Consider the following 15,484-nt stretch of genomic DNA (forward strand, 5'->3'; position numbering starts at 1 on the left):
TCACTAGATGCGAATGGGGTGAGGGGAAGACACACCATGTATGCCGCTTTGAAAGTAATGTGGGATAAATAAAAATCTGAGACAGGTACGGTAGATGTAAAGTAACTCTTCTAGGAGCTTATTGTGTCAGCTGTAAGAAGATGTCTTCCCTCTTGCATCAATTGAAACAGAATGAAGAGGTGGTTGCTACTTGAGTATATAGACATAAATATCCTGATCCAGAACTCCTATACAGATTCAGATATAACCCAAAACAGATTGCATCCAAAATGTGAGGGACAACATATTTCATTCAAGAAGAAATACATGCAAATATATCAATGTCAACTGGATACTGTTAACCTCAAGAACAGTAGAGTGTTCACTGCCTTCTGCTGCACCTATGGTTCTTGAGATAAGAGCAATGCAGTGTTATCCAGAAATTTAAGAATGCTTAGATTCCATTAGGTTTCAGTCAATTGTGCTTAAGTACATAGTTAATAGCTTGAACCCCAATGACTGCAATGGGAGTCAAGCATGCTTAACTCTATCTAGATTGCACCCAAGACCATAAAATACAAATTTAGCAACAACAACAAAAAGCATACTAGCATTGCATAAAAAGTATTGTAATGAATTTCTGAACCTCTTAACCATATTGTATAAGAAACGAACTGCTAAGATTCATTTTGTTTAAATTTGCCAAGTTCACCTTCACCTATGAAGAAAAACGTCAAGTATTTCAGTGACAATGAAAAAGCTGTCAATAACATTTTTATGAAAGATCAGGTTAACCTTAATGAAGCAAACCAATGAACACCCCTTCCTACATGTTATACCTTTTTGTGTCATAATTTAGGGGGGGAAAATAACAATATATAAATCCTGAAACTTTGATAGGGCTTGTGACTTTCAACTGCTGGAGCCCTTGAACCTGCAATTTCTGAAAATTAAGCTCATATTAGAGCAATATATAGTTCAATTATGTACTTTTCTATTAAGGTGCTTTTAAAAAAGCATAATGCAAAAATATGTATAACCAGCTCTATAAGCTATCACATGTGCAAAGGAGATGGGTTTGCAAAAACACAGCTGCTGCTACTACTACTACTTCTCAAAGTACAATATATATGCAATAAATACCAACACACACTGGTAGCCTACATACACCTGTATGCATGAGAATGAAGCGCTATGTTGCTCACACACAATACTGATAGTCTGTGCCTGTCAACTGTCAATAAGAGCAGCTGTATCATTTAGTAAAGATTAAACAAAATGTAAACTAAAACACAACCTTGTTTCTTTCTCTTATTTGATGAGTTCCAAGCTGTTATTAAACTAGAAAAACAAGTTCTGGCCTGACTCAAGTTGGTATCAGTATATAAAGCCTATGTTGAAAGCAACTTATGATAGAATACCCAAGTTTATCTCTGTCAATCCTACTAAATATAACTCTTGTAGATCTAAAAGCTGTATTACAAAACTGGCTAAGTTAATGTACCTGTGAATGAGATGAACAAGTAAAAAGCAATTGTTTGTTGCAGTTGTAGAATTCAGATTGCTTTTCATCAAATATGTTATTTAGCAATGCTTAGTACTCCAGTTGACTAAGAGGTATTTAAGCCCTATTTGGGAATTAATAATTCCTGTGTTTGACGACAATGGAGGAAGGAATAGGGGTCCCCTGCCACTCACTTGACACCAACATGTATTTTGTGAACCTCTTGGGGAGGGGCCCCCAATTGTTTACTGATCCATTTTCCAAGGAAACCTTTTCAAATACCACTATATGTGTGAAGGTGTTCTCTTCAAACAAAGCACTCATATTTATTAAATGAATCTTTCATCTTTGTTTCAGATTGCACATCCCCAGTAATTATGCAAGCATTGTTGATTTGCGATTCTATTCCATGCTGATACTTCAGCATATATGTTCTCGTTAAGGTATATGGCCAAATAAATTCATTTGTTTTAACAAGTGTTTTTTTTTTAAAGAGACTATTTAATCTGTCTGAGGCCATTTTAAAAAGCAAACAAGACGGTGTGGGAATCATTAAAGGAACACGGTAACAACAAATTTAGCTGACAGTGCAAGCCTTTATTACTCCCACTAAACTTCATCTAAATTTTATCCTGATTGAGGCAGCAGGAAAGGAATCTGTTCATTTGTATTGCATCCCATTCTGTGACAACAGAGCCTGCTAACACCAAAGGAATGAGAAACCTATTAACACTTCCTAGTGTCTATTGATAGGTTCGCACATGCTTTTCAGAATGTGATATTCGCTACATGAAAAGAAATCTACTATGGGACAGCAGGATTATGCTTTCAGGTTTTCAAAAAATATATCATTTTGCAGTTGTGAAAGAGGAAATAGATTATAAAATGTCAGCCTTCAATTAGTATTGACACCATTTTTTTTTAATACACATATTAACCAAATTATAAACTTTTTGTGGTACCTTGGTTGGTTGGCATTTTATATATATATAAAATACACACACACACACACACACACACACACACACACACACACACACACACTGGCGCATACAAACACACCCTAAAGGTCATTATTATTTCAAAGCATATAAAAATTTGCCTCCTTTGAGAGTTAAAAATTAATAGCAACTAATCACTATCAATTGTAAGAATGGAGCCACTCTAAGATACTATAACTGAGGAAGTAATTGCAACTTTGTCCAATAATTATTGCTTGTTGTTTGAAGGATTTTAATGATGTTTGTGTTAAAAACACTTTAAATATGTTGAGTGAATTGGCCATGGACTCAGAAAATATATTGTTGGACCATCAGCACAGTCACACAACAGTTTGAGTTTAATGTAGCACTGAATTGAATATAATAAGGGTTTCACATAATAGTACTATTACCCTATCAGAACGTTTGTAGCAGTACAGCATAAATGAAACAGGTCTTTTTAGTGTATTTTTGGATTATATATATATTTTTATAAGCATTAAGGTATTATTTGCAGAGAGACATTGGGGCTTTTGCTTTTGGAACTTACTTATGAACCAGAGGAAGATGAATGGCTCTTGTTAAGGACTACACTAATCCAGTAACTCTTGTGTTTTTAAAGTTTAGTGGATTATTAAATGTTCCTAATTTAAAAGAAAAGAAAACCAGAATTTAGACACACTAAAGAAAGTATGTCTTAATTTTTTTCCAGAGCAATTGTTTATGTGTGAAAACATGATTATGTCATGAAACGTGTTTGGAAAATAAAAGCAACATACAATGAGATAGAAATGCTGCATCCTAGTAACAGCATAAACAGAAGCAAATAAGAGATGGAAATGAAATTCTAAATGTTCAAAAACTGTTTTCTTAAAATGGCAAGAAGTCAGAATCACTAGTAAAGCTCAAATATAAGCCAAACTGTATTAGACGCTGACCAGGCCAGCAGATAAACAGTCTCAGATTATTTTCACATTTGATGTTCCATGTTGCACAAATACATAAAGAAATCTCAGTTGTTATTACTAATGATAATGTTCAAAGAAACTGAAATGGAAGGCCTATTCGTTACAGCATTGCTTGAAGGATCAATGGCACCTTTAAAAAGAAAATGATAAACTACCTTGAAGCCATTCATAAAGGCAATGATTCAATGAATGAAGAATCACCTGTTGGAAAGTTGCAACCACAGAAATGTAGAGGGTTGGGTTAGGGTAAAGACAGATGTGATATGCACAATGTTGGCACCAACCTTTTGAAGAGCGGAAGTGTTTGCTAGGAGCTGTGAAGCCTCTAGTTCCATGCACGTTAATGGCAGCCACTCGGAATTGGTACCACCTGCTTGGCCTGATGTCGGACAGTTGTATTCTCTCCTCTGTAGTCTGCAGTAGGAAACCAGGTTAACACAGAGACTTAATTTACTCTGAGTGAGTGAATCCTGTATTCACTTATACTTTGTTTATTCAGGAAGGCGGAAGCCTTGGGTCATGGTTTTCCCCTTCTTCATATCCTTAGGTGCACAGAAAATGGCCTTATGTCAAGCAACTCTTTATTTATTGAGTCTTTCCTGTGCTACCTGATAAAGGGTGGAATTCAAAGTAGCACTAAGGAGATCACTGTCAGCACATGCTTGCCACATGGACCAATTTCCATTCTCCTCCACCCCACCCCCACCCCCACATGTGCTGTTCTGAAGGTTCTCCTGACCTTACAGTGCCAATTTGGGGAGGCATAGCAGGAAAGAGGGAGGGAGCCCTATTGTGCTAGAAGGACTTGCTGCTCTGGCTCCCATTAGTGCAATGATTTAGTTGAATCAGGGCCTTAATTTAACTAAAGTTTCTACAGACTGAATCTGGGACAGTCTGCATGTAGAGCAAGTGAACTACCACTGAGCTATCTCAACCATATGAACTTGTGAACCACAGATGTAGGTTGGATCTTCATTAGTAATTTCACACCACACCAGTTTGTATGTATAGCTGTATTTCACTCCTTCATGGAATGTGTTCCTTAGGCAATGCAACACTAGTTGCCATATTTCAAAAAGTGAAAATCCAGACAAAAAATCAGTTGAGCTTTTTTTTGTGAAATCTTTTTTTAAAAATTGAGTTTTTGAGCTATTTTTAATGAAAGTCGCCAAAATCTATGCTACCAACATGGGCTGCCATATGGCCAGATTTCCCCTGACATGTAAGCGATTTCTGCCCGGACGCTGTTTATAAGGGCTAAATACCAGCTGTGTCCGGGAAATTCTGGACAGATGACAACCTGATGCAACACCAAGAACATTTATTTGCCATGGATGGGAATTTAACTTAGCTTCTTTTAGAGTTTCCCTGTATAGTAGATTAAAAAAGTTTTTTCTCTACGCTACCTTCAGTCCATCAACTGTAAAATGGAACCTATCCCAGTATTTGATGCAACAGATTAACAAAGACATGCCTCTGTATGCAAGCCCAAGCAACACAACATTGAACAATGCATCTATGAATGAATACCAGGGATCAAGATTTTTGCTATACTTGTTTTTGGCAAGTAAGAGAAGCTCTCTCCCAACCCTGGAGCCGTGAAACAGAACTGGAGATGACCTCCACCCCTCAAAGCCCAAAAGCTCAGCAGAAGTCTGGAATTTTTATTGGTTCTGTGCTTGTCAGACATATCAAGCCCCCAGCTCCTGTCTCCAGCTGCAGGCTTCCCTTTGTGTCTGATATTTGACACCTAACAGGCACAGAGCAGCCAATGTTTCCCCACCTTGGAGCTGAAGTCAGGAGTTCCATGGCTTGCTCCTGCACCTGGTGAGTCTTCTGAGTCCCCAGAAAGCACAAAGTCAAGGCAAACCACTGACTCCTGTCTTGTTCTGAGCTTAAGGGGACCAGGGGTTTCTTTTTAAATTGGCAGAATCAGTCATCTACACTTAACCCTGGAAAGAGGAGCAGCAATTTTTATGGACCTCACTTCACTTCTTGGTGCAGCAAAAGTCTAGATTAAAGGCTGCACTTTGGAGGAAGTGAGTCTCTGGGACAACAAATTCATAGCTGGCCACCAAGACCAGCCAAAAATATTTCAATGTCTGATACTCAGGATGAATGGCCTGAAAATAATGCAGATTTATGTAGAAAGGACTAACCTGAGCTACAGTTTGCCAACTGGTAGCATCATCTTCGCTGGGATGAATCCCATAGTTCCATCTCCTTTGCACCACATAAAGCACAGGCTCAATAGAGATATTGAATTTTGAAGACCACTTCACTTCCAGCTGTCCAGATTGAAGTTCACTGAATTTTAATTCTTTTCTGGGTTTCAAAGGGACACCTGAAACATAAGTGATGCATGCAAAAAAGCTGTGCGTAAGTAAATTTGTGGCTCAACTATATATTACTACCACTAAATTTATAGCCCAAAGAGATCTATCCTCATTATCATGCACTTTACCTTACTGTTCTTCTCCATTGACTGAATCAGAACAGAAGCATATTGATGAGTCACATTATTCAACCACAAGCCATCCCAAGAGTTGCAAACAGTGCCTGTGGTTGCAATGACATCTTCAAGAGCTTCCATTAGTGTCCACAAAGCCTCTGAGCTACTTCACACAGTCATGAGGTGGCCAAGGTGGTTACCTGTCCCCGCCTCCTCCCCCCCCCTGAGAAGTATGTAGAGCTTAAGGAGGAAGCTTTAAGAGAAATGCTCTTTCTTTCCCACTTCCTGTTGTAGCACTCTGTGATTTCAAGGCTCAGATTAATTCTACTGAATCTGACTTTTACTCAGATTGCTTGGGAAGCAGTGAACTGTGCACACACAGATTCTCTTCCTGTGTCTTGGGTGGTGGGGCTGAGCCAGGGGAGGGAAAAGTAGCGACCAAACAGGGGTGGCACCCCCAGAACTTGTTGAAAAATCAAAATGTTCCCATTGATGACCCCTATTCCATTACATTTGTTTGATTAGTAGTACTGGTGAGTTTATAAATGAAACCAGCTATTTAATTCCTCCAGGTGATCCTTTCTGCAAAGAAAGTCAAGACTGAACCATTTATAGCAGCAAGCAGCCATTTCTGTGACTACGGTGGTTGCAAAAAGCATCACCATACTAGGAAAGCAGCTGCTAGCTATTACATACTGTTTCACATTGGGAATTATATTCAGAATGTGGTACCTATAGAAGGGTTTTCAAGGCATTGGAGTGGAATAAAGCCAACATCTGTATATACATGTTAAATGGGGGGGCAGGGCGGTGGCAGAACTCACATATTAAGAGCCCCACAAGTCTTAACAAATTTCTATGTAATATTGTTAAATGACACATCATCTTTAGAGAAAACTAAAGGCTCAGCCTTGACTTCAGAGTATGGAGTTCTAAAATGGACTGTGCTTTCAGTACAGCAAACATAGAAGCCCAATCAGTGAAAACTGTAATTGAAACAATATTACTGTTTTCACTGACTGCTCTATGTCGTAAAATTCTCATCATCATCCTTTGCACACCCTTATCCCAGACGTAATATGGTTCCCTGCCCACTTTCCACATGATTGGCTGCCACTTGTGAGGAAGGGCACAACACTGTGCTGCAAGTTCACAGGTAAGTGTACTTACATCTTGCAAAAAATTGAGAATACCTTAACAGTTACAGTGGTACCTCGGGTTATGGATGCTTCATGTTACAGGCGCTTCAGGTTACAGACTCCACTACCCCAGAAATAGTACCTCGGTTAAGAACTTTGCTTCAGGATGAGAACAGAAATCGTGCTCCAGCGGCGCAGCGGCAGCGGGAGGCCCCATTAACTAAAGTAGTGCTTCAGATTAATACGTTTCAGGTTAAGAACGGACCTCCAGAATGAATTAAGTTCTTAACCTGAGGTAGCACTGTACTGGTTTTAGCAGCTGCTCCACATTTATCATAATAGGCAGTTCTGCTTCCAGAGAGGTCAAGCTGGAATTTCTCTCTCCCCTCCAATTCCATTTTTTGAAGTGACTGCAGATTTAGAGGACTGTTTGAGATTTACATAAATTCCCAGCTTAGTTTATGACTTTGGCAAAATCTGAGGTTTATTGTTTCAACTTCTACACTTCTATGAATAAACAAACCACCTTTCCTAGAGATCGAAAAACAGACCCTTTATCCAAGTGTTCCAATGTATTACACAAACGAGAGAGAGAGAGAGAGAGACCTAAAATTGCCAGGAATAAAGCATATCATCAAAAGCTCATACATTTATTTCTGGATATCACTAGATAGCCACCAGTCTTCGTACACTGTAACTAATATTGCTAAGAATGATATTTCAGCTTTATGCATTTGAAAATCCATGCTTAATTATTATGTATAATAACCCTCCAATCTGCATGCTGAGAAACCTTCCATCTGTTTTACATTAGGGTTCGTTGGATTCATTTGATTGGAACTAACTTAGCCCCCCTGGTGGCTGTAATTGTGTTCAGATGGTTCTCATGAGTGCAAGCAGAACATAGCACAAGTGCATTTTGGAATATTCCAATACAACCAGAATAATCAATTTCAAGTCCAGCTGTACATTTGCAGTCATTTAGAAATGTGCTTTTTATTAGATAAAAAGATTTGTATCCATCATTGAAGCACAAATTAGTCCTCTGAACTCCAGATTTCTTGGCTTTTGGAAAAAATGTGTACCTCTTGGCCTTTTACTGGGTTAATACCAGACAAGTTTTATTTCTTCTCTCCCCCCTGCCATTATTTATTTTATTTTTTTACATGCAGAGCTGCCGTTGTGGAAATCCTGTTGTCCACCATGTAGACTCAGCATTAAACGGTGACAGGTTGGGCTGAACTTCCACAGTAGGCAGTATTCAAAAGAACATCAAAGGCTTACTAGCTTAGATTCTAAATTTAGATTCTACAAACCTGTGTGGCAGCTTGAGTAGCAGCACATGGAACACAAATCAAGTTCAACACACCAGTGCTCCTCAGTAAATTATAAGAACAAATGTAGATTTGATGCATTAAGAACAGTTAAGTCAGGTTCTCCAATGACAAATAAATAAATCTCATTTTAGCCACAGCACATATTATCAAGAATTGTAATGCCTTTGTAAATTACAGTGAATATCTGAAGTATGGTGAAAATTAGCCTTCACACCCAGTGTGTGTCAACATTGAGATAATCAAATTGATCATCAAAATGTGATTGCCAACATTCATTACTATAACTCCCCAAAGATGGTCCTGTGAATGGGCGGCTCTCAAGCCTGGATAAATGGTCAAATGCCTGCTTTGGAAGAGGTCATACTCCCCCTGAAGGAGCAGGTTCATATTTTGGTGGGGTGCTCCTCAATCTCTGTCACTAGAGGCTCAGGTGACCTCAGCGGCTAGGAATATCTTTACCAGCTATGGCTGGCAAGTTGGATCCTTCTAACAGAGGGTTCATGTTGTGCTCGGCCCTGAAACTCTTCCCCAACTGGCTTGTGGGCAGGGCTTGCCCTGCTCCAGCTGGTGATGCCAGACTTATGCCACTGGCCTTTAGCCAATCGGCAGTGTTGGCAAGTTTGGGGGTATTTATTTGGCAGCGCAACGTGGGGACTCCCTCTTGCTTTGCACTGCTGAACACCCACCTGCCCACCCACTAATTAGGTCATGTTTGGCCTTGCTTGGAACTTCAGTTGTTCACCTGTTTTGGAACGGGAGCCGGGTAGGAATTTTTTCCAATGTGGCAGATTGGCTGTGGCCACTTGCCTACCTCTTAGCAATCATCACAACTTTGTAAGGTTTGGCAGTTAGACATTGGTTTAGGGGAATGTGGGGAGGGGAGGTGCAGCCATCACCTGCCCCTCCTATTATTAGGGTATTCCATTAAAGGAATCTGGGGGTCTGTATCTTGTCCGAAGCCAAGAGAGGGGCTAGGTCCATGCCAGGACCCAGGAACCCCAGGGGTGAGCACCAGTCAATATACATTGATGGAGCTCCCCTTGCTGGTAGTTTACCCTTCCAGGCTTCCTGCAAGGTGGGGCAGGAGCCAGTTATAGTTTTGATACCAATGCCTAAGCCAATACCAGTCACATTTGTGTGTTTAATAAAGTTGTGGCCAAAATTTGCCCATTAATATTAAAACTAAATTCTGTCTCCACTGTGTCTTTATTACCATGGGGGATGAGTTTTGGAGCTCGGAGTACAAGACAGATAACATCTGTTTCTAGACTGGAATACTGGTCCACTACTGTACATACACTGATGAGCCTCAGCTTGGATTCCTGCAATGAATTCTGTATGGGGCTGCTCAAAATTCATCTCCGATCATCAGCATTCCCCCATGTATGTCAATACTAACTAAATAAAGGGCATTTGCTGTAGTGTATGAATTGTTTTTTCTCAAGCACAGCTTACCTCTGCCCCTCTCCCCACCCCAAAAAACTTCCAGCACACTTCCAGCATGTTCCAGTTTCTGGCAGAAGAGCTAATCATGTAATCACCTACAAGCAACAACTCTGATTAGAGTCGGGATTTTTAAAATAAATGTAGGAGTGCATTCAAACATGCAACACCGAATAAGTGGGTGTTACCAATACTGTCTGTCCTGCCATCCCTTTCCTGTGAGGATATATCTAAAAGTCACTAAGGTGGGAATGGAGAAGAAGGTCAACTAAGGTTAATCATTTTTCATTATTACAGAGGGTCTAATCCCATGTCCATTAAATCTAGTGAAATAAGTGAATTATTCATTTGAAATATCTTTCTGCTTTTAAATCCAAATTAATTCATTCAGCTTTAATCAACTGAAATTTTAAAAAGTATTTTCCTTGGGGGGGGGGGCTTTCTATTTTTTATCTTAACCTAACTAAAGGGGGGGATTGATGCCCCAGAAGTGCTTAGATAGGACAGGGAATATGAAATCCCATGTACTAAATTGTATTCTGTAGGCAGACTTATGGGGCTGGAAGAATTATGAACCTCTATTTCATTTCCCCTAACCCCTTTCCCATTCTCCAACACACTTTGCACTCCTGCTACAATATGCAATAGACCACTTCAATTTGCCACGGGCTCCAAAATAAATGCCTACAAACAATCTCTACCTTTGTATAAGTTTTTTGGTACTTGGCATGTATGTCCACATCCATTGGAACAGCATTTTTTCACGCCAGAGCATTCGCTGTCAGCCTCACAGCTTTCCACACAGGCAGCCGCAAAGCCACTGGCCTTCTCAGGTGCTGGGCAGTCTCCTTGCTTCACCGACAAAATGTATTTGAGGAATTCACAGCTAGTTAAGCATTCGTAGTTCTTCTTGGGGAAAAGAGGCTAAAGAGAAAACAAGAAAATTGTACAAAGCCTTCAGCAGGAATATCAAATATTGCTGAAATATTTCCAAGTTGTTGCTGAAAAGATCATTCAGATTACAGGCAGCAGCTGTCCAGCAGAGGTCTCCTGACCTGCTTTTGCTTGCATTTCTGCTGCTTGACAGAAGGCATAGGGGGACTGGCAGCAACAAGGTTGGCATGGGGCAAATACAACAGTGGAGCTAATATGGCACTACCACCAGTGCAAATATACCACATCAACATCCTTGCTGCCTCCCCCTACATCTTCTGGTAAGCAGTGGCATGGGAGGTCAGGTGAGCACCACTGCCCTACCCCCGCAACCACCCAGTTACAGGTCTAGCCTTGAGAATTCATATAGATTTATAGCTTCTGAACAATACCTGCAAAATACAGAATGGAGATGTCTCTGAAGCTGTACCATCATCCCTTACTAAATGAAATCATTTGCCTCTGCCAGGTCTTCCATATAAAGCTTTCAAGAAGGTTACTCCATAGCCACAAATCACTGCAGAACGGATGACTACATTGCAAAGTACTGTATTTGCAAATGAGTATATGCAAATTTATTTCATTCTTCTTAGGCCAAAGCTTTGTGTCGCATTCATATACAAGAAGCAAAAATCCAACTGCTTTTCCTATGAAAAGGGAACTTCAGGAGCAGAAAAATAGCAGAAGGAACAGAAAGTGCTTAATCCTTGATCTGCTCTGCCCCCTAAGCCACTTCCTGCTACCCACTCACTGTGGCTCCTGTCACAAACATGTCTTTGAAACTCCGAAGAGGGGGAGGACCAGAAATGAGTAAGAAAAGGATGAAAAATCCTTTCTATGTTCCAACCCTCATCCACTGCAGCTCTTCCCTGTGAAAAAGCAGCAATCAAGTTTGTGATACAGATGCTTTGTCCATAATGTGGCCTTAGTTCAGTGTTTGCTGTTTTGCACATTCTATCCCATCATTTCTTACATTCACACTCACTTTATACAACACATTTTGTGCTTTAGTGAAATATCACTCATCAACAATAAATGTACAGCATTTGTTCTTACAGTAGAGCTCAGAATGCCTCCATTCTGATTGTATGGAGAGATAAAGAGCTACATTTATTGAATCACTATTTCACCATATATCATCAGAGACTGCAGTCTGGTTGCCTTTCTATGGCAGCCATGGGCTACAGTGCCTGGCAGAGCTAGAAAGTCTAGAATGATCATCCATGGAAAACAGAGCCTGGGGAAGAACTCTAAGCTTGCTTAACTTATTCTCTCTTTTGGAACCATGATCATAGCTAAATGGTTGCTTTCAAATATAATGCTGGGTAAGGAGACTGTGATTTGTGATTGTAGCTGACAAGGGCAGAGGTTAATAGAAACAAAATGCACCTGCTTTTGTGATTTATGTCTGTGATCAGAAATGGGCAGGTGTACGTGTCTGGGTATGTGCCTATATAAAACATCACAAATTTTCAGCTACTTAATTAAAAATCTTTTCTAGTCCCTTGAGGCATAATATGCCTTTGAAGCTTCTGTTCTTCACCCTAGTTCACAACTTATTTTTTCAGTGAACTGTTAAATATGCAACTTTTTACTTCCAGCCTTTTAAGTTTCAAGCTTAGTTTCAAACTCAAAATCACTAATTAAACAGGGATATTAGCAGATCCTAACTACAAGTGGGAAGTGTTTATTCTCCCAGTCAGCCAACTCCTTTTACTCAATAAACATTTCACAAACATAACAACTTCATATTATAGCTCATCCTTGTCAAGCTCATCATTATTCTTGTGATAGGATTCCAGAAGGGGTGTGTTGATACTTTATTTTGTTTTTTAAAGACATATAAGTAATTTCCAAGTTACAAAATCTGAAGCCCACTTTCCACACAACAAACCTCCCTTACTGGTACACATCCAGACATCTGAATCAATAAAGAAAAAATTTAAGATTCCTCTTATCCTGTAAGTGCAAGTGTACTTAAAAATAAATACAAACATCTGCCCTTAAATTAAAAACCTAGTGTAACTTATTTCTGTCTTATAGTTCCAAAGTCTACTACATTCCTGCTTCAGATTTTACCAGAAATATAGCATGATGTTCCTTATCATGCAGTGGACAGAAATAGGATCCACATTTTACATAAACATTAGATATGTCCAGCAGGGTGATCTACATACGATATGTGATAGCCAACTGGATGTCTGAGATTGAATCTAACCAATGTAGTTTACAATATAAACCACCAATCTCAAAGAATCTTCTGCACTATCCCTGCCAATGTACAGTTATGCACCTCATTCACTTTTTTACCCAAGCTAAGACACAAGCAAAGTGCTTTTTAATTCTCTTCTACTGAAGTATGATAATCAAGACACATGTGACAGATGCCTCTATTGCTATGCACTTCAGCTACATAATTTTCATGCAGAAGCTAAGACACAAGAAGCAGCTAGGAAGAATTCTTTTTAAAAAACCTATCTGTTATTGTTTACACTGATAAAAAGAGAGTTAAAGAACACAAGATCCCACTTAGTTTATATGAAACCGATTCAATGTAGCTTGGTTGTTGCTACTAAAAGCTGTGCATTAGGCCCTGTTTAAAATGAGTTGCCATAATTTAAAAACAATTTACAGTGTATGTCAAATAAACCTAAAACTTGATGAAGTTGTAAACATCAAGCTTGCAAATTTTGTTGGAATTTTAGTTGGTCTTATGGATCTGGTTTTATATATTACTTTAAGAGTTTTAATATTATTATTCCCCTATTTTATATGCATTTTTGTAGTGCTTTGTTAACCACCTTGAACTATGGAAAAAGTGGAGCACAAATGTATAAAATAAAGCTCAGTGCCATTTCCTTAAACCCAAGGGACAGAAGCAAAAACAACAGCAACTAAGCCATTGCAAATTCATGCTGTGTTCAGCCCAATAATGTAATATAGTTCAACAGAGACATGCTGAAATCATATTTACCTACAGTACTGGTGAACAATGTTGACTATAATTAGGTTCCACAGTGGAACCTGGCATAATGCCTCAAGGTAAACAATGTTATGGGAGTGGACTTGTGCAACCAGTTTAAGAGGAATATAGAGCTGGTGAGCTTATGACATTACAGCTTGTTTCCCATGAACAAGTACTGTGCTCACATGATAAGAAGGCCATATCCATCATACCTATTTTGGGGTGGTTTTTTCACATAGTACTATAGCTCTAATACAGGCCAAACACAGTTGTTCATGTCTCAGAGATTTCTCTGTGCCCACATAATCACCGCTTTTGCTAAGAAGGATGACAACTTACATATGTGTATCATCAATAACTGACATGTATTTTGCATTTACCACTGAATGAAACTGTGCTAAGGAGTAGCAGAAAGATGTGCATTGTAGCCAATTCCTGGAGTCTAGATGCTTCTGACACTGCACAACCCTCCTCACAGGCCTAGGCCACCTCAAAAAGCACATGAAAAGCCATTTGTTTGAAAGTACACTCAAGCTGAAGTCCTCTTGCATGTGGACAGCTTCCATATCAGTAAGCCAACTTCCAACATAACCATAACGTAGGACTTCAACACCTGCAAGTGAATTTGAGGTACAGTTGCTTACAAACAATTTCCCATGTGCTGTATGGATGACTGTATCGCATGACTGTGTGCACATTTGAATTGGTCAATCAAAAGTTAGTAGGTTACTTTAAGCATTTAAATAAACAAACAAATGTGGAAGACATCTTGCTGTTGCAGCAACGAAAGGAAAAAGGACACTGATAACTCATGTATACAGCAATTGTACATATAAGACAAAAGCCCAAGAAAGAAAAGTTAATTGACACGTAACAACTTGATAGGAAACATAGAATGTTACAACAGTAATTATTTCAAAGACTCTGAAGACCATTTCAAAATGGTCATCGATCAGTTGTAGTCCTGTTCAGCTACTGGAAATAGAGAACATATCCTATTTGTTAGTTCGCTGTCATCAAACAAACTCATTTAATAGTGTGAATGAAATATACAGGACAGAATTTTAAAAAGAGGTCTTTAGAAATGGCATACCTCACAGAAACTTTGGCAATGGTTTTTCTTCAAGTCCCAGGATTCTTTGCAGGGCTCCAGACACTAAAAAGAAGGGGAAATTAATAAATAAACTGTCAGGAATATATATATGTCTCAACTTGTTCAGCCTACAGGACAAGCCTGTTTATTGGAAGCATTAATAAAAGAAATTTTGAACAGAGTTTATCAGGAAGACAAGGCATGTTCCATAGCTACCGAGCAAAGACTAAAGATAGATGTAATCTAAAAGGAGCTCAGCACTGTGAATGTGCTGTCAACATTCTTTTCATATTAAAGGGAACTAGCAGCACATTCAGAATACTTTACGTTACATCTGTCACATAACCGAAGTTATTCTGAACCATTATTAGATTAACATTTCCAATACTCTTCCTCTATAGTAGCATCTGTTTCTTATGCCCACGTTCCATTAACATGCTTGCTTAACAAGGGTTCCAATTATAGCTCCATTGCACTTGATTATTCTACAGAGCTTAGAGACATCAGAGGAAGATAGAGAAAATCATTTCTACAGAGTATTAACAGATGAAATAGTATGATAGTACTTTGCCTACCCATGATATCAAATTGTACTTTCTTCTGTAAAAGTTCCGCCTCAGTCACATATTCCATTTATACAGGAAACAAGTGTTCCATGTGTAAAAACCCATTTATTTCACCCAAGGCTACC

General features: G+C 39.1%; 1 protein-coding gene across 1 annotated transcript in view; it reads right to left on the reverse strand.

The window, feature by feature from the left end:
• ANOS1 (anosmin 1) overlaps positions 1 to 15,484 on the reverse strand; it is a 79,724-nt gene that overhangs the window by 20,926 nt on the left and 43,314 nt on the right. Inside the window, exons 3-6 of the mRNA XM_081907600.1 lie at positions 14,794 to 14,856; positions 10,504 to 10,726; positions 5,591 to 5,775; positions 3,716 to 3,845 (exon numbers count right to left, since the gene is read on the reverse strand). Coding sequence (XP_081763726.1) covers positions 3,716 to 3,845; positions 5,591 to 5,775; positions 10,504 to 10,726; positions 14,794 to 14,856 — 601 coding nt within the window. The remainder of the gene's footprint in view (positions 1 to 3,715; positions 3,846 to 5,590; positions 5,776 to 10,503; positions 10,727 to 14,793; positions 14,857 to 15,484) is intronic.

This window comes from Podarcis melisellensis (genome assembly GCF_964234715.1).
Source record: "Podarcis melisellensis genome assembly, chromosome: 4".
In the NCBI taxonomy this organism is placed as follows: domain Eukaryota; kingdom Metazoa; phylum Chordata; class Lepidosauria; order Squamata; family Lacertidae; genus Podarcis; species Podarcis melisellensis.